The sequence below is a fragment of the Talpa europaea genome (genome assembly GCF_964194135.1).
Source record: "Talpa europaea genome assembly, chromosome: 4".
Classification (NCBI taxonomy): Eukaryota; Metazoa; Chordata; class Mammalia; order Eulipotyphla; family Talpidae; genus Talpa; species Talpa europaea.
In genome coordinates this window covers 2230580-2255247 of record NC_140070.1, presented here as the reverse complement: position 1 = coordinate 2255247, position 24668 = coordinate 2230580, and the positions used below count along the sequence as shown (strand labels likewise).

Genomic DNA, 24668 nt, shown 5'->3' with positions numbered 1-24668 from the left:
AAAATCCTGTGACAAGAGGGTGCTTTAAAAATAAGGTAAAATTAAAGTCCTATACGGATTAGAAATACCAAAATAATTGACCCGGATCACAACCAAGAATTCCAGCCCGGGAACCGGAAAGCCATTTCTCCAAGCGCCCCCGGGGGCGACTCCCTTGGGCGCGCAACCGCCTGGCCCGAGGCTAGGCCGTCGCGGCGCTTTCGCTTGCGGCTCGGAAGCCGCAGCCGAGTCGAGGAAAAGCGGGTTCTGCACCCCCGGGCTCAGCTTCTCTCCCCTTTTGTCCTTCCTGCAGGGCTCCGGCTGCAGCGAGGAGGGCGCGAGCCTGCCTACGCCCTGCGCTCCCGGCCTCGGGGGCCCCACACCCCGCCGACGCCTCGCCCGTCTCCACCGGCGCCGGCCGCGAGCGCTGACCTCCGGGTTTCGGTGGACACGGCCCCTGCTCCAGCAGCTCCGGCGGCGGCCGGAGTCCCGGCCGGGGAGTCTCCTGGGAGCCGGCCCCGAGGCTCGCCGCGTCCGGACCGCGCACGCACACAGCTCGGCGGGACCTGCCGTCCGTGACCCCTGGATTTGGGTGTCCGCTGCCGCGACAGCCCTTCGCCCGCGCGCGCTGCTGTCGCCGCCAGGGCCGCCCCCGGCGTCGCCGCTGCGCCTCGCGGGAGCGCCCGGCCCGCGCGCGCGGCGATGTACCAGAGCCTGGCCATGGCCGCCAGCCACGGCCCGCCGCCCGGGGCCTACGAGGCGGGCGGCGCGGGCGCCTTCATGCCCGGCGCGGGCGCCGCGTCCCCGCCGGTCTACGTGCCCACCCCGCGCGTGCCGCCCGCCGTGCTCGGCCTGCCCTACCTGCCCGGCGGCGCGGGCGCGGCGGCGGGCGCGGGGGCCGGCGCGGGGGCCGCCCCGTCGGGCGCGGGGCCGGGGCCGCAGCAGGGCAGCCCGGGCTGGAGCCAGGCGGGGGCCGAGGGCGCCGCCTACACGCCGCCGCCCGTGTCGCCCCGCTTCTCCTTCCCGGGGCCCGGCGGCTCCCTGGCCGCGGCCGCAGCTGCTGCCGCCCGGGAGGCCGCGGCCTACGGCGGGGGCGGCGCGGCGGCGGGCGCGGGCCTGGGCGGCCGCGAGCAGTACGGCCGCGCCGGCTTCGCGGGCTCCTACTCCGGCCCCTACCCCGCCTACATGGCCGACGTGGGCGCCACCTGGGCCGCGGCCGCCGCGTCCGCGGGCCCCTTCGACGGCCCCGTGCTGCACAGCCTGCCCGGCCGCGCCAACCCCGCCGCGCGGCACCCCAACCTCGGTGAGTCCTGCGGGGCGGGCGTGGGGCGCGGCCGTGGGGCGCGGGGCGGGCTGTGGGGCGGGCGGTGAGGCGCGGGGCGGTCGTGGGGCGCGGGGGCGGCGTTGGAGACGCCCGGGAGGGAGCCCGAGGGGCGGGGCCGCGCTGCGGGCCTCCCGGGCAGGACAAGAGCCGCCGGGCCTGGCCCGGGGCGGCTGTTGCCGCGGCCGCCCGCAGGGGCCCCGCAGGGCGCCGATTACTTGGAGCTCGGCCGTTTGGCCGCCCAGTTGGGGGCCTCCCCCGGGCGTGGATGAAGCCCTTCGGGGGTGCCGTCGGGCCCAGAGAAGGGCCGAAGCCCAGAGACGGTCGAACCGCGGCTGGGCCGGGCCGCGGGGTCGCTTCGTGCGGGTCGGCGGGAAGCCGGGGTGTCCAGGGGCGCTGCCGAGCCCAGGCCTGTCGGTGTCGGGGCCCCGCGCCCCGAGGGTGCCGCCTGCCCGGCCCTCGGGTGCTGAGCTCCAGTCTGAGCCCGGCCCGGCCCCGGCCGGGAAAGGAAAGTGCGGATCAATAGTCCAAAATGTGGGGAGCCTGGGCGGGGGCGAGAAGAAGGGCCGCTTGGCTGGGAGGGAGCAGGCCCTGGGGGGGAGGGGAGCAGGCTGGAGAAGCAAAGTTAACATTTACTGACCACCTACTAAGTGCTAAATCCTTTCGTTTGTTCTCGCTTTGAAGAGTAAAGCCCAGCCCCCAGGTGTCCAGTCGGGGGCTGGCCTCTAGGAGGGACCCGCCTTTGAAGAGCTTTAAATTATCCTCAGGCCCTGGGTGGCCGAGGTGCCGGGGTCCAGCCAAATACACATCCCAGGTAAACTGATTAACCGTGGAAGTGGCGCCGGGCTGGGTCTGCGGCCCCTGGGCCCCCCTCCTCCTCGCGGGGGAGCCAGACGGCACCCCCCGGGACGGGGCGGGTCGCTGGCTCCGGAGGCTCTGGGGCCGGCCGGGGCGAGATAGCGCTGCGCCCCACACAATGGCGGCTCCAGGTGGGTGTGCTGGGGGAGGGGCGCTTGGCTCTGCCTGCTCAGAACTGTCTTGAGTTCTCTCTGGACCTCCCTAGAACGTGTGATTTGAAACCGTGAAGCATGGTGCCCAGGGTTCCACTTTAGCGGGGCGATAGGGTGAGAGGCTGCTTCCCCAGCCCCCATAAGCCCGCAGTGAGAATTTGGTGCTGGGGGATGGGTAGTTCAGAACCCCAAGATGGAGAGGGTCGGGTCATCAGCGTCAGGAACACAACCGTGTTTTTAGAAATGCTGTGTGCGACCGCCCAGCAGGTGGTTAGGTCTAAAGTGTCACCCGCATCCAGAGGGAGGGTGCTGAAGTAAGCAGTGCGCCCAGATTCCAGAGTCGAGAGGGCAAGTGCAGCCTGTCTTGGGGCGCCCAGTTGAAGACAGCCTGGCACCAGGTCAGGTGGGTCAGGTGGCTGCATGGCGGTGTCAGGGAAAAGGCTGTGACCTCTCTGCAGGGTGTGAACTCAGGCCCGTGGGACTTGTTGGCAGCCCCATTCTCAGCCCGGTCTGCAGTGGTGCTCACGTGAGCGTGAGGAGAGTGAGTTCACAGTGCACACAAACGCGCCCCCCACGTGCCCCCGGCCCTGGGCCCTTGGGTCCCTGCGGAGGACCAGCGCCCGCCTGTCTGCTCACTCGGGCGGTAGAAACGTGATGATGCAGTTGCTGATCCCCGGTCTGTGAGAGCGTGTTGCGTGAAGTTGCCCCCGGCCAGAGAGGACGGTGTGGGCAAACCTGGCTTCGGTTCCAGGTGCCCTGTGACCCTGGGCAATCATTACCACTCTCGGTCTCCCCCCGTTTTGTGTAAATGGGATAATCATAACCACTTTCAACGTTGCCTTAAGTTAGAAGAGTTTGTGAAGACTTGATCTTTGGTCCCTCATCAGTGGGGGCTATTTTATTAGTCACTCACCATCTGTAACAGAGGGACAAGTTCTTCTGGCCTGCTCCAGGCAGGGCGGTTTCCCAGGACTCGAGCATTTTGGTGCTAAGCCTGAAACAATTCTCAGCAGACCAGCTGTTAGGCTGGTCACCCTAAGAGGCTTGAAGGGGTGCGCAAGCCACTCGGTGTGGCAAGACAGTGAGCACAAAGAAGAGTGACAGGTGGGCTTCCTCCCTCTCTGAAAATCTGGAAGTCTCGCTGTGAGGGGGCCACCTGCGTTTGGCCTTGAAGGGTGGGTAGGAGTTTGCCAGAACATGCACCTGCAGTTTAAAAAAAGAAAGGAACAGAGAAAACATGCCTCATTTATGGGCTTGCTCTGCAGTCCCGTGAAGCATATGATACAGCCTGGCCTGTGTAAATGACAGATCCATCGCCCCGGGCAAGAGCAGTCCCCATTCACTCAGAAACTTTTTAAGCCCAAACAGAATCTTTTTTTTTTTTAAACAGAGGCATGTTTTATTTATTTATTTATTTATTTATTTATTTTTTGCTTGTTTGTTTATACAAGCACTGGGTACAGTCAGAAGCGCGGGAGGGTGAGAATTCACCAGAGCCAGAGCGGGGAGCAGAGCAGGCAGAAGGACCGAAGTACACTGCTGAGGGGAGCAGCGGGCGGCAGGAGAGGTCTGCGCGCCATGTGGGACCCTCCTCCGGTGGCCGGGGAGCAGGCAGGGATCGAACCAGCAGAGGCCGCGGGCAGCTTCGCAACCCAGTGCTCAACAGCTGTGCCACCGGGGAGGCCCCCAAATAGAATCTTAATTACTAGAAAACCTGAGGGAGAAGAAAAGAGATTTTAACAATAGCATGTTGAGCCACCATTTACATGGAGTGAAAATGTATAAACCTCGTGTGTAATGCTTGAGAACTAACATTTATATCTACCGACATATGATCACTGCGAGGTAAAGATAAAACGGCAATCTCACCACCCCACAAAGCTCCCCTTGTGCCAGCTGTCACAGTCCCAGGGCAAGAGGCTTGAAGACTGAATCCTGGGTTTCCAGTCTCAATCCAGACAGCCCAGAGTCATAAAGGAAGAGACCCTGACACCAGAGTTTCATTTGTTCATTCATTCATTTGCATATAGAAACCCAGATGAAGGGTCCCCAGTGGCGGTGGCGCAGGGGTTAAAGACAGCACTGTCAAGCTGTCTCCAGCCACTGCAGCGCAAGTTCTATCCCCGGCCAGAGAGCTACCCATAGGGCGCAGCAGACCTCTCTTGTCTCCCCGCTGCTCCCCTCAGCAGTGGATCTCAGCCAGTTTGCCTGTTCTGCTCCCCGCTCTGTCTCTGGTGAATCCTCTCACTCTCAGCCTCTCTGGCCTACACCCCAGTTCTTGTGTGCATAAGTAAGTGACTCTTAAAAAAAAAAAAAAAACACTCAGATGACGCCTACCTCGAGAACTGGAAATCTTCCATTTCAGCGAGAAGGAAGCGCACACCTTGTGTTTCTATGGGCTATTACCAGTGGTTAGTGTCCTGCCAGAGTTCTTAATACTGCTTGTTGGAATAAAGCAGGAATCAAAGAAACCGAGTGAATAGGGGCCGCTGCACGACGCACGCCGAGGTGAAAGGACTGATTCTTGCGTGACTGCGTGGACGTGAACTTTAAGTCATTCCAAGTTCAATATGTGCCATGACCCTGGAACCGCTGTTGAAATCGTCAATTAGGCACATTAATGGAATTCTGTGACCTTACTGAGGGTAGCATGGCGTCTTACTCATATTTAAGTGCCTGGCACATGCCAGGCACTTAGCAAATATTTGAGTAGAGATCGAGGAGGCAATTGCCACAGTACTCCGCCCGGCCACACCAGAGGCCAGCGGAAGAGCCCAGGCAAGAGAGTGCACTCTGGGAGAGGGTTCTGAAACCTTGGGGAGCTCTGGGGATATTCTGGCTGGAGGTGTCTCAGGACAGGGCAGACGAAAGGGAGAGGGTGAGACGGTGTGCCAATAGCTGAGGCAAAGTCTGGCCCTTTCGCTTTGCGTTGCTGGGGCGAGCAGTGCCGGGCTGGGGGAGAAAACTTCCTGCCTGGGGTGGAGGCTGTGGAGTGGGCTGTGGCGCGTCTTGTCTTCCCAGAGCCCTGGGCGCCGGGACATCTCCCGGGCAGTCGAGTCAGAGGGAGAGCTGCCGGCCTCTGCGGCTGTCAGTGCTTGGATGCGTCCTCTTAAAATGGCAGCCTCCCTCCACCTGTACATGATACCACAGTAAAGTTGCTTCTTGCATCGATTAATGCGCGTCATTACGTGAGGCCAAAAGGGAGACTGAAGGGGAGATGCCGTGTACGTGGGCCGGGAAGGAACTAGCGTGGGGGACGGAGCAATGGAAACACGTTTTGTCAAGGAATAGCAGGGCTTTAATGGAGAGAAGTAAGTGATTATGCTATTTATAAAGGACGGATTAAAAAATAACAGCGCAGTGGCATATGTCTCAGTCCCTCAGTGTCACCCAGATGGCGCCCAGAGCGCGTGTAGGTCAGGGAAAGCACTGAGGTGTTCTCTGGGCCTTGGGGGACTGCTTATCAATTAAGTCAGTGGCTTTCAGCGCCAGTCCATTTGTACAGGGGACTCTGGGAGGTCAGCTCTTAAGAAGCTTGTTTGGCCAGAGAACAATTTGTCGGTCATTGAGAAAAGCAGAGTTGTTTAACTTTCCGGTTACACCCTGAGCGGGGCGGTCAGAGCCAGGGCTGGTCTTGGGTGCTGGCTTAAGAACCAATTAAATGGGGATGTTGGGGGTTAGCCAGGGCGTGTCACCATTTCTGGTGGGGGCTGTGTCACCTGCAACCGTGGGCCACCAGCCGCTCGGGGCACGTTTGCCAGTGTCATATGAGCTCCCAGGTAGAGACGAGCCTCAGGAGAGAGATGTGGAGATACTGTCTTCTGTCTCCCCCCCCCCCTTTTTTTTTTTTTACTCAAATGAGCTAAGAAAACAAACATACTCAGAGGTGTGGGGAAACAGGAACTCTGATACCTGTGGGTGGGAGTGTAAATTGGGACAGGCTTCAGAGGGGGCCCTTGATGCTGATACCTGTCAAGTTGCAAAGTTAGAAACCTTTGACCCAGAAATCCAGTTTCTAGGAATTTATTTTACAAATACACTGGCACAGGTTCCTTGCAGCCCTGTTTGTAATAACGAAAACTAGAAACAACCTAAAGGCACATCCTTAAGGACATTGGAACTTGGACAGACCACGACCCGTGGGTCTAAATGGGAGCATGTAGGGCAGGCGGAGGGAGTCAGGACTCGCCCCCCAGCACACCTTGTGTGCAGGTGTATGTCTGTGTCAGAAAGAGGGAGCAGAGGAGAGGTTGTGCGCGCTGGGAGATGCGCGATTCATCTCTGGAAATCGTCAGGGAGGAGGCTTGGCTGGGAGGATGCCTGCGCCGCGGGGTCGGAGGTTGGGGAAAGGACTGTCACCGTCTATGCCTTGGACCATTTTGAACTTTTTAACCACTTAACCACCTTATAATCGTTTCTGTGCTTTTTAAATTAATCCATTAAATAATAAGAAAATGTCTTTACAATAGGAGGATAAATTTTTAAAAGCAATCTTAACCTTTGTAAGTGTCATGGAGAATCCACACTGTTGTGAAACAGTTTCAGAACCTTCTCAGTCTGCAAAACTCAACCTGTAAAACCTTTAAAAACTCCTGATTTCCCCCCACGGTTCTACTTCCGGTGGCAGAGAAGCTGGCCTGGAGGGCCCATGGAAGGGGACGCCGCAGTGTTGCCCCTGTGGCCTGCTCCTTTCCCCCACGTCCATCCTCCAGGCCTGTGCAGGCTGTCGAGGGCAGCAGTGTCCTTCCTCCCCAAGGCTGAATGTTGCCTCTCACGGGGGGACGCGTCCCTGTTCCCACTGCTTCTTGACTTGGCAACATGGGGCTGCCAGTGGGGCCTTGGCACCGTATTCATGAATGACTTCCAGAAAGTCTCCCCCTCTTTATTTGGTTTAAAGGATTCTGTAGGTAGAATTTGTGGATATACAGCAAAGCACTAAAAACATAGATTGTTGTTTATGGGAGTTGGCTTTTGATTTTTCTTACCCAACGGGAGATTGCTTTTCTGAAGGGGCAGAAAACCCTCCCCCAGGAGTATGTCCGTGGTCAGCAGGTCATGGTCAGCAAATGTGTGGGGCCCCACCCCAGGCCCAGGTGGGCACACTCACAGACGAGCCTTCCTGGCGTGTGCTGGTCGCCCTCAGTGTACCTGGGGCTAGAGCGGAAAACCCTACGGAAGACGGAAAACCCTACGGAAGACGGTGGTGGCTATGTGTTGGAAAAACTAATTACCTTCCTCCAGGGCAAGGCTGATCTTCATGAATTCTTTTCACCCTGTCCTTTTAAGACAATCAAGTTGCACAGAATTAAGGGCTGAAGCCAGTTGCAAATGTTGCTGCTTCTGTTTGCATACGAAAGGGGAAGGGCCACAGGTTTTTCCGCTGCCGGCTTCCAAGAGAGGGCTTGTCCTGCAGGCCTGGGGCTGCTGCAGCTTTGAGACCTTGAAGGAGCCTTTTTTCACGTGGGCCAGCTTGGGCCCATTGGACTCCTTTGGCCTTGCATCCTGCTGAAGGGGCGGGTGAGAGACGCTCTTCTGGGTGTGGATGGGTGTCACTGCCAGGTAACTTGTGTGCTCCGTGACACGTTTCCTGTCACACACTCCAGGGATTATTTGAACATTTTATTGGCTGTCTGTAGAGCCACTGCTTTGTGTCCTTCTAAAGATGGTAGAGAAGTTGATAGGAGAATAACCTCTGATCTGTTTTAATTTGTACAAAATAATATGTACAGGTTTGTATACATTAGGGTTTGGAAACCAGCTAACGGCTTTGGAGGCGCAGTCGCCCAGCCCGCCCCTGCCCGAGCCTCTGTCTCGCACCAGGTGACCCTTCTCAGGGGTCACTGAGGAAGTCTCAGAGGATAGGGACTTTTTTTTTTTTAAAGATTTATTTATGCATACAAGAACTGGGGTGCAGGGCAGAGATGAGGCAGGGTGAGAGGATTCACCAGAGACAGTGGGTGGCAGAACAGGCGGATCTACTGAAATACACAGCTGAGGGGAACAGCAGGGAGACAGGATGGAGCTCAGGCTGCAGTGGCTGTCGATAGCTTGATCGTGCTGTCTTTGACACCCTGCACCACCAGGGAGGCCCGACAAGAGACTCTTTAAGTCCTTCTCATGGGGGAGATGCTCTCTCCAGTCTGCAGGAGAGGAAACTGCCGTCACCTGTCCCGGCCCCATCCCCGGTGGCAGTGAGCGCCCTGGCCTGGCCCTGCTCAGGCCAGCTCCCAGGACCCTGCCTTCCCAGCCACCACACTCTGCGGTTGGCCAGTCAGCCCTCAGGAGGCCATGGCCTAAGGACTCCCTTAAACCTCAGGACCTCCCCCAGCCTGTCTCTGCTCGTGCCCAACTGAGGTCTTCCTGTCCTCTCTGCAACCTCGGGGCCTCCCCAGGCTCATTTTCCCAGCAGCTCTGTGCTTCTGTCCAGGCTGCACAGCCCAAGGGGTGCAGAAGTCGCCACCCCTGCCTGGCACACACTCGCCTTCCTGCCTGCTTCTGATTCTGGTGTGCAGTTAGAGAGATTCCCAAACCAGAGGCTTCTCCTGGGGTGGTGGAGGGGGCTGTTGGCTGCATTATAAGAGTAAAACCATAAGACTCAAAAAATCCCTGCCCTTATGGGCCCTGAGAGCCGTCTTCTCTAAAGATGCACCCTCTTCCTCTGAAGACCTGACTGTGCTTGTTTCCGCAGCGGGGATGGGTGTGGGGACAAGGCTCATGGGGGCTGTCCTAATCAAGATAGGACTAGGGGCCTGGGCACGACTGTAAAGAAACCACCAGACTGAGAGACCAGAGACGTGGTTAGGGCTGAGCTTAGAGGCCAGGGAAGCCTCCCTGACTGGCAGGTGGCCGACTCGTTATCTGTTGCTGCTCTGTAATCAGAATCGAGCTGGGATATTCAAGCCTCTTATCTGAATGAAGGGGATTTGATTTTCTGACCTTCAGCATTTTGCAGGAGTCCAAAAATTGACTTCACATTTTAAAATACCTTTTTCTCCCCAAGGAGGAGCATCACGTGGCAGGAGATCTTTCCATGGTGCTCTGAAGAGCCCCTGCAGGTGCAGCACGTGCCCACCCGGTGCCGCAGCCACTGAGGCGCTTTGCCTTGGGGACGAGGAGTCACGTTACTGCTGAAATTTGGTGGGACTTTTGAGGATTATTAAGTCATAAGCTTTGGGGTCCCCCAGCTGCAGGTCCAGTTGTGGGTCTTAAAACTGAAGTTGGTCCTTAAAATAGTTTTTTAATCTTCCTTGTCCCTTTCCAGTTTAAATCTCCATTTCTACTTCTAGAAACCCAGTCAAACTTTATCACCTCCATTCAGAACTGATCGATAGCCGCTGGTGAGCAGGTTAATTATAATCGCAGAATAAACGCTGAAGTCCAAAGTTCACCCCTCTCGGGCTGTTTCCAAACCCCTCAGGGACCATGCCAGGAGGCTCTCGGGCAGGTGTGGGAGTTTGAACCGGGCAGACAATCGGATCTGATCCACGGCTACTCAGTTTGGCCTCTTATCTGCGAATTTTCCTATCTTATGATGTCTGTCATTGCAGATAAAAACAAGTTCAGTCAATTGAGTTGGGAAATGGCGAGCTGCATTTCTCCTGATAAAAGTTTTCTGGTTGTTGCGTTATCAGATGGGGTTGAAATTGTATGTGTTTCTGTCAAGGTCTGCAGTGACCTTTCCAGATATTTTATCGGGTATTAGGTTGGGGGAAACCTCTTTTTTTCTTTCGCTCTTTCTTCGACCCAGCAAAGAATGACCTTACTTCCAAGATCATAAATCAAACCAGGTAAAGAGAGGCAATAATACAAGTTACCCCTCAAAATTGAGTAGGCGGGGAAGACAAACAACAAATAAAACCTTTCCCTGGCTTATGGGGAGAACTTCACTTGACCCTAGGTGAAGAATGTGGTTCTCATGGGGTGCACACTTAATAGCAAAATGCTGCTGATTTGAAAAAAGAAAATGTTTCCCAGGTCAAAGATGGCTTCAGAAAAAAACAAACTTTTTTCCCTAAATAGTATCCATAAAACTTAATTACCCTACTCTACTAAACTCAGTGTATGTTTAATATGGGAAAATGAAAGTCACATAAACCAGTGCACACAGAGTTGGGGATCTTAGCACCCCAAGATCACCGCTGCTGGGCCCGGATCCTTGACCTGTCAGTTACCACACACGTGCACGCACGGGCATCTAGTGTTTAAACAGTCGTAAAAGTTACTGCTTGGTTATTTCAGCACGGAAGAAAGTTTTTCTAAGATTAGAGACCTAGGCTGGCTCCTGAAGATGGATGCCTTACCTAGGGCAGAAATGGGAAGTTCACAGAAAAGAAAGGGCCGGTATTAAGAGGGGAGACTTGTGTTTGCTCAGCCGTGCAGTGTGTTCTGTGGAGCCAGTTGGCAGCTAGAGCATTTTTCTGTTGTCACCCCTTTGAGGTGAGGTGACCATTTGCAGGAAGAGTTGACCTGTGAGGCTGAACTCTGGGGAATGTGAGCAGCAGCCCTCAACCCTCTTTCTAGAAGGGAGGAGGGCGGAGCGGCAGAAGCCCCTCATTGCCTGCGGCGCGGCTGTGGACAGCTTCCTGTGCCCTCAGCCCGAGGGCCTGCCCTGCTCGGCCTCCCGAGTGGGCTGGCGCGGAGAAGGTGCGAGGGGCCGCTGGGCCCTTTGGAGATGTTCCACATCCAGGGCTTAGGGCAACCCCCGGGTCACAGCTAGGGCCGGCCTCGTCTCTGCTCGTACCAGAGCCGCCGTAGTAACCCGCCACCTCCGTGCACTCCGGCCTTGCCAGAGCCCCGCGCCCGTGTGAGGGAGCTGCCCGGCGCCACCTGCCTCGCTTGAAGCACTGCTGCCCGGGAAGCCTGGGCTTGGTATTTCTAGCCCGTGAAAAAATACCTGCCGGCTGAGACGTGCGCAGCATTGGGAGCCCGTAGGTTACGCGACCTCAGGGGTGGCCTCCCTTTCCCGAGCCTTTGGTTCCACTACTCTGCTCCGGCTCAGCCGTGCAGGGCCTGGGAGGGTCGGGGGGTTGGGGACTCCCCACAAGCACTGGCGCCTCACACCCCCATGCTCCATCAGCCAGCCGGGAGAGGTTTGCCGGACCCTCCTGAGCTGCCCCTGGTTAGACTTTGAAGGTTAAAAAATGAGCGAGAGGGTCTTCGCATCCCCACAGCTGACGCTCTGGAAGGGGAGAGAAAGTTAAGGTGGGATCTGTCTGGACGAGAGCCAGGGTGGTCGGGGCTGCAGCAGAGCCCTCAGATGCCCCCCTCACCATCCTCCACCTATACCATGTCCAAACCGAGGATTCAAGTTTGCTGAGTGGGGGGTGGGTGTGGGCCCCAGAGTCTGGCTAGCCTGCCACGGAGACAGGGATGAGGCTGGAAGCCAGCAGCACCTGCAGGGACTAAGTGGAGAGGGCGGGGGGGGGGGCCCTCGGGGACGCCTGCGGAGGCACCCCTTTGGTTGTGCGTGTTCTTTCTCTGTATAGAAGCTTTTCAGTGCGTGGTCACCCCAGCTGCTTACCTCTGGCTTTATTCCCCTTGCCATAAAGGCCAAGCCCCAACAACACCTTCCTCACTGACAGCACAGCAAGCGTCCCCAGTGTTTCCTCTGCAGGTCTTGTGTGTCTAAGCCTTTAGTCCACTTGGAATCACTTTGCTTTTTAATGTTAGACTAATGAATGAAGTCCCTGGTGTCCTTCAGAGGTGGTTTCCGTGAGATGAGATCTTTTTTAGTATGGCTGAGAACTCATGCGCTTTAACATACGTGATCCATGACGTTTGTATCCTAACTGATGATGATCTGGTGGCCGCTCTCTGCAGCAGGAACTTGCTGACCGGCTCCTGGGCTGGCAGAGTGTGACTCCAATGCTCGGCTCTCCGGCTCTCCAGGGCTCTCCAGGGATGAGCCCACCTGCATTTTCTCCTCCACAGCTGGTTTGCGCCATTTCTCCGGAAAGACCTGGGGGGATGGCCCATTTCTCCGGAAAGACCTGGGGGGATGGCCTGGGGGGATGGTGTGTGTGGGGAGGCTGCTGAGAGCTCCTCATTCAATGCAGAGTGTTAGGGGGTATCCCCCTCACCCAGAGATAAGATAAAATCCTCTTGTGTTGTTACCAGTACTTTGTATTCTAATTGAGGGCTAAAAGTTTTTGCTGCTCTTTATGCATTTTCTCAATTGTGGTAAAATATTCCTGACATAGAATTGAGCACTGTAACATCTTCAAGTTGAGCGACAGACACTGAGCTTATCCATGGGTCACAGGTCACGGGTCACAGGTCACGAGCAACTGAAACTCCCCATTCCCTCTGCCACAGCCCCCGCAACCCCATTCTGCTTCCTCTTCTGCCACCCGGTTACCTGGTGGAAGTGGTTGTGCCCGGTGTTCTTGGTCTGGCTAATTTTGCCCAGTGGGCTGTGGTCGGGCTCGGCCCTGTGGTGGCGGGATGCGCCCCTGCCCTCGGCTGTCATAACACTGGGTGGGGGGGAGGATGCGGATGCATTCGAGTCCCCGCTTCCAGATGGGGGGGTGAAGTGATGTGCCGATCACCCAGTGACACCGTGGCTTAGAGAAATGTCCGTCCTGCTTTCCCAGCAGCTGTGCCCTTTTCTGTCCTCCACGAATCTTACATCTGTGTGTCTTTCCTCCACGGGGAAGACCCACCTGGCTGCGCTGAGCGGGGCCGTGGGCTCTCCATGGGGCATTGCGGGTCCCAGAGGGCAGCTGGCGGAGGTGGCTGCTGACGCTGTCTCGGCTACTCCTGGCCTTTATTATTTTTTTTAAAGATTTATTTTTATTCATACAAGCACTGGGTACAGTCAGAAGCGCGGGAGGGTGAGAGAATTCACCAGAGCCAGAGCGGGGAGCAGAGCAGGCAGAAGGACCGAAGGACACTGCTGAGGGGAGCAGCGGGCGGCAGGAGAGGTCTGCGCGCCATGGGGGACCCTCTTCCGGTGGCCGGGGAGCAGCCGGGGATCGAACGGGCGCTGCAGAGGCTGCGGTCAGCTTCGCAGCCCAGCACTCAACCGCTGCGCCACAGGGAGGCCCTATTCCTGGCCTTTAAATGCTGGGTCCGCCTCTGGGTTTTCTGGCTCTTGACTTGGGGCTCCTCTTCAACTACCTGAGCCCGATGGCCTACAACCCACCCACCCTTCCTCCTGCCTCCGATGCAGTGCTGTGCCCCAGGTGGCCACCCTCCACATCTCAGACCTTTCCGCAGCGCCCCAGCAGCCTGGCCTCCCTTTAGGGATGGGCAGCTCTGATCAGGGGCCCCTACGAGGACCGGGCGTCAGGCGGAGCAAACAGAAATGAATCAGTGTGTGTGTGCAGTGGGGTGGGGGTGGGGGGCAGGCGCTGGCTGTTCTGGAGACTGAAGGTGACTCTGGGAGGGGCTGCCAGGGATGGCCTCTGGCTTAGAGAATGGGTGAGTGCAGAGCAGAGGAAGGCAAGGCAAGGGGAGTCACCCAGTTACAGGCCGGTCCTGAATAACAGCTGTTACCTGGATGGAGTGTGTTCTAGAGCGATTCACAGGGTCCTGCCTGCCTTCTGCCCTGCTGAGACCTGGGCACAGGGGAGGGTCCCTCCTGACAGGGAACCTGAGTGCAGTGCACGGGGAGCATGTCCCACCCATGGCCCATGTCCAGGCCGCGGGGGCTTGGAGGGGTTGAGAAGCTGCAAGACTTGCCAAGGCTGCCAAGGCAGCCCTGAGCTAGAAAGCCAGGAGAGGAGAGAGGAGCATCAAAATCCCCAGGGGGTGCTCGAAGGTAACCCCAGAAGCCCAGCCCCGTAGGGGTGGACACTGTGGGCCTGAGCACAGGGAGTGACTGCGGGGGGGGCATCCAGAAGGCAGGTGGCACAACTGGAGTCTGTGGTGCCACCACCTCATTTTGAAGCACAGGCAAAGGCAGGGGTGGGGGGGGCGCAGGAGCGGGAGCCCACTGTCCTCTGGGGAGCTGGCCGAGACCCTCCCACGGGAGCCAGGGTTCAGCTCCATCAAATGGAACAGAAGCTGCCTCACAGCTCGTTCACAAGCGCGGTCCTCTATGTGCAGCGTCTTTAAACGGATCCTTGAGCCACCCACTAATACGTGTGTGCTGCTGTCATTGAAAGCAGGTCTTCTTGGTTCCACTCATGGAGTTGGGGCTCTCCGAGGCTGCCAGGTTGAATTAAACAAGGGGTCTGCATCCCTCTTGTGTTCATCTGCCTTTAGGGACATGTTGCCATCGCCAGCTGAGTCTTCTACCTGGAGCACATTGTCATAAGCAGAAGTGGGGGTGTGGGCCTAGGGGTGCTACTGCCCCAGCTCTGGGTGGTGTAAATGGCTCCCTAGAGCGGGGAGCCAACCACCTACCTCTGGCAAGACTGAACAAAAGGGGAAGCAAGGATTCCACTGGGCTTTCCCGACTGTGGGGTTCTGAGAAGGCCCAAAGGATGTCCTGGGGTCTCGGAACAACCTCATGACCCTGACGCCTTCACCTGCTTCAGTCTTCCCCAGGGTCCTGGTGGAGCTCAGGCGCCGCCAGGGAGCGCTGTCCTGGGGCCGCAGGTGTGCTGACCAGCAGGCCACGCCCAGGTCGAGCAGCTGGTTCTGCGGGAGGGCTCTGGGAGGGCTCTGGCGCCTGGATTCTGCGCTTTGGAGAAGGCTCTGACAACGGGGAGGGGCTGCTTATTGTTGTGGGGTTTGGTTTTTGCTTTGATAACCCAATACATGCGCCTCCCTGGGCAGTTACACCTCTGCTGGTTTTGGGGACCGTCTATAGGCCAGGGGTGTCATGGCTCAGTGTCTGTGCTCTAGGAAGCCGTGGCTGCCTCCTCTGTGTGGAGCGGGGCTCCCCTGGCTCCTTTATGAAAATGAATGAACTGAAACCAGGAGCCTCTTCTAGCCAGCAGCCCTTCCCGCTCTGCCCGTCATGAGCCCGTGGGGCTGGACACTCGTAGGGACATACTGGTGGCGCTACTGGAAGTAGGAACAGGATGCGCCGAATTGGCAGAGGGTGGTGTCATTTGTGCTCACCTGTCAGGAGCGGGGCGCGGCCTCCGCAGGGCCGGGCAGCACCCAGCGCACGTGGCCAGCGCTGCTGAACTGTGCACTTCACCACCGCGAGGTGGTCACTTTGCTGTAGGTGCATTTCACTTCTGTTCCAGCTTAGAAACAGACAGACTGTTTCTGTTCGCAGGAGAGCGAGCAGAGAGCACCCTTACAGCCCAGCCTGACACCCAGGCCCTCCCTCCGCGGCCCGGCGGGCTCTCGCGGGAGCTGGCGGCACGGGCCCCTGGCTGGCCTGGGAGGTGGCTCTTCTGGCGCGGCTGTCCGTCTTCCCTGAGATGTCAGTCAAGCGAGTGCAAGATTTTACAAAAGGAGGCTCGGGCCCCACCCGCATCCAGGGAGCTCCTGGATCCCGCTGCCTGCCTGCTGGGGATGGGAGGAGCAGCGGCTGCCGCGCTTCTATCTGCGTGAGCTCTACGTGCTCGCTTGGCCACGGCGTTCTGATGCTAGAGGGCAAAGGAGAAGGGAAAGAAAAGAAACCCAATAAACAGGGTCCAGACTACACGCTGTTCTCTGTGTGCTTATAGTGTGACTTGGGAGTAACAAGATTGGGAGAAAAGAATGAAATAACACCCAAAGAGCACCCCAGGACAAGGATAAAATAGGTCATTAAAGCTGGATGTGAGAGATTGCCAAGGACACTGGGGGATCGCGTTGCTTAGTCTGGGAGAGGCCTGCTGAGAGCAGGTGGCGGGGCTTGAAGGGGGTGCATCGTGAAGGGGGGAGCGTCCTGCGAAAGGTAGCAGAGTAAAGGGATGCTTTCTCCCCTTCCTCCCTGCACACCCCCAAATCAGATGAAAAGAACCCCCAAAATAAAGTGAAATTTTCATCTCCCAAGATACTAAGCAACCGCGCACATGCACAATTACAGAAATGCCGCAAATGCGGGGAAATTCGGCCCACTTTAGGGGAGAGACTTTTGAGGGCTGGTCTCCAGCTACATGTAAATTTCCCAGGGGGTAAAATACCAGAGGCTGGAAAGGCCTGGGTGATGTGATCATTATTTGCAGATGAAGGATAGTCAATTTCAGGAAACAAACAAGTAGGCGCGTGTGGGGAAAGCTGTAAACCACTGCAGGACGCAAGGGAAGACAGGAGTAAGTGGAAATGGATACTACGCTCTGTTCTTGATCGGAGACATTAGCCCTCTTCTAATCTGTGAAATTCTCAGCAACAAATTTGTAAGCATTTTGTTTGTTTTTTAAGATCTCTTCCTCGATGTATTTATTTACTGTTGTTATTGTTTTGGAGGTGATTTTATTTATTACTGTGATTATTTTGGAGGTGCCTTCAGCTCACAGCACCGTAGGTGAGGTAAGGGACTGGGACTTGCTTCCTCAGGTGCTTGTCACCACCCCACCCCACCCCACCCTCAAAGCCTGTGGCATTGGGCTCCCCACCCCACTTTGTTTCTGCCCCCTCTAGTAGCCTCAATTCTGCAGTGAGAGTTCTAGGATTTGTTTTGGTTTAGTTTTGTCTGTTCCTTTGCGTGTGTGTTTTCCTCTGTTCTACCTAAGACTGAAATCCTCGGCATTTGTCTTTCTCCTTCTGACTTGTGGCACTTAGCACCGTCCTCCGCGCCCCTGCCCTGCTTCATCCGCGTTGCCTCACGTGTCAAGAGTTCATCTTTGTCAACAGTTGAGCAGGGTTCCCTTGTGTATTTCGGCCACGTCTTCTGGTGTACGCCTCTGTTGTTGGCACTGAGGTCGTTGCCATAACTTGGCTATTGTAAACAGTGCTACAATGAACATAGGGGTGCAGACACCCTGAATTACTGTTTTGGCATTCTCTAGGTACCTAAAAGTAGGATTGCTGGATCACATGGTAGATTTTTTTTTTTTAATATTTTGAGGAACCTCCCTACTGTTTTCTGTAAGGGCTGGAGCTGTCTGCGTTCCCACCAACAGTGTATGAGGTTCCTTTTTCTTAACACCTTGCCAGCATCAAATCTATAAACTCAATGTAGTCCCAGCAAATATCAGGATTTCTTAAGTGCAGCGTGTCAAGCCAATTATAAAATATATGTGGCAATATTTTTGTATAAAATAGCAAAGATTTTTTTAAAAGAAGACTAGAAAGAGCAATTTGCCCCATCCAAATCAAAACAAATGAAAATGAACAGGTGTTGGCCCAGAAATGCAGTGACGTTCCTTACAGCCCTGTCGCGTGTAGTATGCACAGCTGCTCGCTGAAATGCAGCCTCGGCCTTAGGAACAGGGAGGCCGGGGTCTGAAAAGATTGGCCTGCTCTGCAGCGTCGGAGCCTTTCAAACATCCAAGTTCACCTGCAGAGCTGTGGGAGTTACGGGAGAGAATACAGGCGTGTGTCCCTTCGCAGTGTACCCCTAAGTCCCGCTGGGAGAGTCCCGACACCGGAAGTGCCCGTGTAGACAGGCTTCTGTGACGAACGGAAGCTGCAGGAGCGTCTGTAGGGGTGAGCCCCCTCGGATCCGGGCACACAGCACCCACTGCTCCTTGGGCACCTCTTCCTGGGGCAGGACCCCATCCCCCACGCTGATGACACCTGCTTGCCTCTGAGATGTGCTTCGACCGACGACATGGGACTAGAGGCCACTTGTGCACGACCAGCAGAGGACTTAGGAGCCATTATGCGCTTCTGACATCGTTTTTTTGGCCCTTGCCACAAAACTGACGTGACCCAGATAGAGGCTGCACCTTGAGCCTGGATCCCAGACTGAACACAGAACTTCAGCCAACTCACGGCTGAGTGTCATGTGAGCAGCGGACAGCACCTCTTTAGCGCGGTAACCACGCGGGGCCTCTGCGGGACGGACCGCTGCGTCCACCGAAGCCAGACACACGTGCTCCATGGATGTGTTCACTGACGTGGGGGTGACTTGCCTCAGGTATCCTGGAGAGACTTTCCCACACAGGCAAGCAGATATGTGCTGCATGCCGCCTGCAGCATGTAATTCAGCGAGACTGAGAACAGCCCGGCTGCACATCAGCAAGACGGTGAACTGTTCAGTGATGTGTCACTGTGATGGAAACTACATCCTGGGAAACTCAAAGTAGATCAGCACGTGTCAACATGATGAAAGCCCAAACGGGGAAAATAGAAACCCCCAGAAGGAGACATGTAACATGTTATTTCTGTGAAGTTTAAAACATGCAGAAGCACCATGCCTGGCCTTGTGACACACGCACGCGCGCACACGGACCGCAGGAGGAAAGATGGTCCCCCGAGTCCTGAGCATCGCACTGAGAACAGAGGTCGCTTCCCCAGGAAAGGGGGCGGCTGGGAGAATGGGATGCACAAGAGAAGCCGCTGGGTCTGCGTGTTTCGTTTCTTTAAAAATATCTCAAGCAAATACAGTGAAATGGTAAGATTTGGCAGAGTGAGGTGGTGGGTTCAGGAGGGTTTTATATTCATTTCTCCCCCTCAATTACTGAAATATTGTATATTTTTTAACAAAGGAAACTTGTAAATGGGACATACCGTCTGGAGGATTTTGTGTAAATTAGAAAACACAGAACAAAGCTTAGGATGTCCACTGGCGCGCGTGTGTATGTAAAATATGAAAATGAACTAGAGGGACATACATGAAATTCAAAATAGTGGCTGCACAGGAGACAGTGAAGGGAACAAAGGGGCTTGTTATATTACTCCCGGTACTTTCCTATGCTTTCTAAAAACACACATAATTAATAAAATAGGAAATGTCTGAAAAAATAGCCACATTGTCCCTGGGATTGGGAGAATGGTGATGGTGGAGACTTATTTTTCATGTGACATCCTTCTGTACTGAGTATTTCTACCAATTATGAATTTATTTTTTAAAAAGCTTTATTTATTTATGCATACAAGAACCAGAGGCCAGAGGAACAGGAGGTGAGAGGACTCACCAGAGACAGAGCGGGGAACAGAACAGGCCGACTGACCGAAGTACACTGCTGAGGGGAGCAGCAGGGAGACAGGAGAGGTCTGCTGCGCCATGTGGGTATCTCCCTGGCCGTGGATCGAACTCGTGCTGCAGTGGCGATAGCTGAGACTTAACCCCTGTGCCGCCAGGGAGGCCCCCAGTTATGAAATTGAACATAAATTAGGGCCAACAGAGATAGCCAGAGCATCGACGGATATGTAAATGGAGAGGCCACAGTGCCAAGAGCGATAATCCAAAAGTAGGGAGCTAGAGATCGTCTTTTGCAAGTCCTTTCAAGTGGGGGAGATCAGAACACAAGAGAGGCAGCGTTACTGTTGGTGAACATCTACCGCCTGCCTGCAGAGGTGGACCCCAGCCCCCTTCAGGTCGCTGCAATGTCGCTCTGCTACTGAGCAGCGCTGGGCCACGGTCACTTCATGGTGAGTCCTGGGGGCAGTGTGCGTGCGCCCCCTGGCGGGGGGAGGACCGGCCCAAGGCCCTGCGGTGTGGGCGTGGGTGTGCTGGGCGGGGGTTTGGGATAGGCATCTCTTCACCCCATCGGCTGCTCTTCTCTGTCTTTATGTCAAGCCTCCTCAGATGAGGTTTTCGTTGAAGGGTTTTCCAGCTGGAAAAAAAAGACAAGTGACAGAAAATCACTTACACATTTGATCTGATAGGAGTCTGGATCATTTCCGAGCTAGGGAAGATCTAGCTACAGAGATCTGCAGAGGTGCTGGGCTGAGGAGGTGAAATGTGCTAGAGGGACCAGTCTCCCGGCCCAGCTGCAGCATCCTCTGCCTTGTTTTTGCCCTTCTGAGGTAGCTGAACTCAAAGCCACTCAGAGCACTGTGGGGATCCAAGTCGCTGCGGGGTGATGGGGGTGGATTAGCAGGAGCAGGAGACCTAAGGTGCAGTGATTGAGCTTAAGCCTGGCCTGACTGAGTAATCCCCTAGGAACCCCCAAAGGGGCCCCTGGTCTGTTTGAGTTCCTACACCCGGCTCCCCTCCTGTCTAAAAGGTGTAAATCTCCCCTGAAATACTTCCCTAGCATCAGGGCAGGAGAGAGGTCACATTATATCTCCATAAATCTCCAGCCCCTGCCCTCCTGGAGGTGAAAGGGAAGTCGTTTCCTCCCGCCTGCCCTTCGGCAGCAGGGCTGGAAGGAAAAGCTTTTCCCTCCAGACTCATTGTCTTGGTCCCTCGGGGAGCTGGTCTGGCAATTTGTTCAATGTTTCCTTTCCCTCCTGCCAGCCTGTAACAGGCGGCCAGTGGCCGGGTGGAATTCTCCATTCTCCGAGCTGGGAGAGCCCGGCCGCTGCCCTGCTCAGCCTCGGGGGAGGAAGGAGGGAAGCCCGAGGGCCCTGTGCAGGGCTGCGCTCTGGAAGCCCTCGGCACCCCAGCCCCGGGCGGGCCTGAGCCGGAGCGGGGAGCTGGGACTGGAACCAGGATCCTGGGAGTAGTGACGGGGGTGAGAGGGGAATTAGCTCAGAAAACGAGGGAGATAAGCGGTTTCATGGGAAACCAGAACATGGAGCTGCAGGCTCTGGAGTAACAGTACTTCGTGAAAGCGCGGCGGTGCCAGCCTCGGCATCCGTGTTGATGTCCGCAACCCCGTGAAACCATCACTGCAAACAGGAAAGTCACATGGTGCTCGATTCGAGAGGGCCGGCGAGCACACGGGCGAGGAGTCGTCCTGCGCCGGCGGCCGGGCCAGGGAGGCGCCAGCGCCTTGTGGTCTCCCTGGAGGCACCTCTTGCAGGGGCCGGCCGGCCGTGAGTGGCTCCCGTCCTGCTGCCCCGGCCTTGCCCTTGCTGTTCTCAGCGCATTCACGAGTTAGCCAGATCTGGGGCTGGGCGGACATGTAATTGTTTTTACCCAATCCGTTGCTGTCGAAACAAAGCCCTGGTGAGCATCCTTGTCTGTGAACCGTTTTACACAAGTGCAGTGTCGGGTCAATTCTTGGATGGGGAATTCTGGGCTGGAACAGGCGGGTGGCTGTGCTTTTGCTAAGGTACTAACCGATCGCCCTCTGGGGCTGTGCCGGTCACACCATCTCCAGGCCCGGCTGCCTGTTGCCGCTCAGGGCCCACGGAGATGACGGGCCAGGCCGGGCGGAGGCTGGAGAGGGAGGCCTTGTGACCCCATGACTCACCCCCAGTGAGTCATTTGCCTGGTCCACGTCGAGCCTGGCAGCGGCTTCCAGGGGCTCCTGGGCGCGTCCCTGTGGGAAGGTCAGTGGGCTCCTCGTGAGTCCTGAGCAGGGAGACCTGCCGGGGGGGGGGGGCGGGCCAAGGGCACCTGGGCCCGAGGCCAGAGCCCTGTGCTTGTTTGGGGGACGAAGTGGACCCAGGAAGTGGAAGGAAAGAGGTGGCGCCTCCAGTGCCCGAACTCCCGTCAGAGATGCGTGTTTTCTTTTTTTGTTTGTTTGTCTTCATGATTCGGCACCACCTTTATTAGTGTCTCATGGACATCCTGGCAGATTCACTCCCCAAGCATGTAATTCGGTGAGTGTGAGTCTGTTCTCAGAGCCGCACATCCCTCACCCTCAGCTTCAGAGCAGTTCATGCCCCAGGAAGGAGCCGTCCCGCCGGCAGTGACGCCGTGTCCCCCAGCCCCCGCCAGCCCCGCCACGGGTGAGCCATTTTCTGTCTGTGGCTGGGCCCGTTCTGGACCCTCCATGTCACTGGACCGGGGCGCTCCGGGTTGCAAGTAGCGCACGATGTCGCCCACGCCCCCCACCCAGGCCTTTGCACTGCTGCCGCGAATGCGCTTCCTAGATACAGAGGACAAACCTGAACATAATCCTTACAGTTGCTGTTTTAACAATCAACTCAAATTTTCATATCAACTCTTTTTATTGCTGGTTTTCCTACCCAGGCCCTACCCACTGGGCGTTGCGGTTGTTTCTAGTATTTTGCTTTGAATGTTTTTAAAATAGTCATTTCCCTTTGGCGGGGAGAGGAGGCCCTTTTGATGTGTTCCAGGGAATCACTGGGGCAGCCGCAGACGCTGGCTTCCAGGGCGTCCGGGCACGCTTCTCCGCAGCCGTCCGCCTGCCCCTGCTGCATGTCGGCACACGTTATTGTGTGTGCATCACACGCCATGTACACACGCGCAAGTCACACACATAACACACGCACCCCTCTGACTCGCACGGACAACTCTCAGCCAGACTATTACGTGTGTCCGGGCCCTGCCTCCTGGCCCGCAGCCGGGCAGGCCAGAAGCAGAGTCCTCGCAGACCCGCGTGTGCCGCTGCCTGGCGGGCCGGCGGGCGCTGGGTCCGCCTGAGAGCTGGTGGGCCTGCGTGCGCCGTTTCTGTCGTGTGCAGGCCGAGAGCGGCGGGTGCCTGGGGGGTGGGCCCAGGGGGCGTTCTGGGAACTTAGGTGGGTCACTCCCTGTGGACCTTGCTTTCTCCACCGGCCTTTCAGAGGGTCGCCCTTTTAGGTTGTGGGGCCTGTGCCGGCCGCCGTGGGGCCGGCACTGAGACCAGCCGCGCTCGGATGGTGACGGGCGTCAGAGCTGGCGCTGCCCAGGGCCCCACACCACCCAGGGCACAGAGGGGGCGCGGGGCAGACCGGATGCTCCCCGCTCCGGGACGGCGTCTGGGCCCAGGCTGCAGCCTGCCCCGGGGCTGGTGAGGTGTCAGCGACGCTCCGGGTCCTGGGCTCGTGCCGTTTTGTGCGCCCTTCCCTGGCATTCTGCTGCCCGCTGCAAGTCGGGGTGACACTGGAGAGCGGTGAGAGCTGGGGGACACCTGGGGCCTGTGTGGAAGGGGGGTCTCACTTGGTCTGCCGAGGCGGCTACACATCCTGGCTCCGAGCCCGCTGTCCCGGGATATCAGCAATAAGGCCCCTCAGCGCGGAGGGCGGCCGCAGCGGGGAGCCTGCGGTGCGGCTCGAGGGCCGGGCCTCCGCGCTCAGGACAGCGTCCCTGGGTGCAGCGGCCCGCGGAGGCCCAGCGCAGTGCTGCCCACCTGTCCACAGCACGGGGAGGCCGGGAGGGGACAGAGACAGCTGGGCAGGCGGTCAGCGACAGGGCTGCAGTTCAGAGCTCAAAACGTCCACATTGGGAAAAAATTTTTGAAAAGAATTTTTTTTAAGATTATTTACTTATTTATTTAAAGTAACACAACTTTTGAGTCTTTCTTGCTTTTGTCTGCTTTAATGACGGCGTCCCTGCCCCCTCTAGGGAGGGCGCTGCCCGAGCTTTCCTGCTGGGGGCCGCGTCCTCGTCTGGGTTTCCTCATGGAACTTTCCGAGCCTGCAGAGCCTCTGCAGGGCACACGCGGCCGGGCAGATGCATCCTGAGGCCCCGCTTTAATTTGTAAAGCACCCAGACGTTTCTCTTGGAGCCAGGAGGCGGCCTGTATTTCAGGGGAAAGTCTCTGCCGTAGTTCTGTCCCTTCACGGGGGCTTGTCGTGGCGTCAGATCGCACCTTCACGAAGGCCCGGGACAGAGCCGCTTCCCAGACGGTGTACCGAGGTGCGCCTCGCGCCCCGGACCCCAGGCTCTTTCCGGACTCCCAGCTGTAGGTGTGGGCACGTTCCCTGAAGGCAGCAGCAGGGACCCCGGGCCCAGCTCCAGTGTGCTGTGTCATGTGAGCAGGGCACGCCACGCCACCTCGCTTTTCTAGAACTGGGCATTTTCCCTGTCTCTGGCACTCCTGGCCCCCCTAACCCCCGCAGGAAGGGCAGCCCGAGTCCCCAGCTTGTAGATCCTCCCAAAGGAGAGAGGACGCTGGACTCTGCACAGAGGCCTTAGCACCGGCCGCCGCCCCAGCCCAGCCCAGCCCAGCCCCCTTCCCTGCGTGACCGTGGCCCCCGGGTGAGCACAGCCTGGCTCTGGGCCCTTGCTTGCCTCCCCGCTGTCTTGCTTGGACTGCCTCTTGTCCCTTCTCTGTCTTCTCCTCCCTCAGCCCCCATCTTATTCTTCATGTTCCCCTCCCTTTCAGAACGTCCTTACTTGTTTGTGTTTTTTTTTTTTTTTTAAACCTGAGCCTCGCTCTTTACCCAAAGCCAGAGAGTGGCGCGCCAGCGGGCGTTTGCTCCCAGTGTGATTACAGGCACCTGGAGGAGAGCAGGTACCCCCCCCCACCCCCACCCCGCGAGGGCTGGGAAGAGCCGCAGGGTGCTGTTTCATGCAGTTTATCCTCAGCTTCCTAAAAACGCCTTCCTGAAAGGGCCGGCCCAGGCCTCCGCTTGCTTCTTCAGGGCCCGAGCAGGGCCTGGCTCGAGCGCCAGCTCCTGCTGAACTCCCTCTGCTTTGCGGCTGCAGGAGTTTCCAAAATAGGCGCTCTGATCCCCGCCAGCCCCGGGAGCGTCTGTCACGGCCAAGCCTGACGAAGCCCAGAAGACCCGGGCTCGGGGGCTGCCAGAAAACCTCAGGATTTGTTTGCTCCTCATGCCCCAGGCCGAGGCGCCAACCCCGG

General features: G+C 57.2%; 1 protein-coding gene across 2 annotated transcripts in view; it reads left to right on the top strand.

Moving 5' to 3' along the window:
* Positions 1 to 681: 681 nt before the first annotated feature.
* Positions 682 to 24668, top strand: part of GATA4 (GATA binding protein 4) — a gene marked incomplete at both ends in the record, with an annotated part of 34351 nt that continues 10364 nt past the window's right edge. For both annotated transcript variants that reach the window (XM_084231021.1, XM_084231020.1), the window contains one exon: positions 682 to 1282. In XM_084231021.1, the coding sequence (XP_084087147.1) occupies positions 682 to 1282 (601 nt within the window). The remainder of the gene's footprint in view (positions 1283 to 24668) is intronic.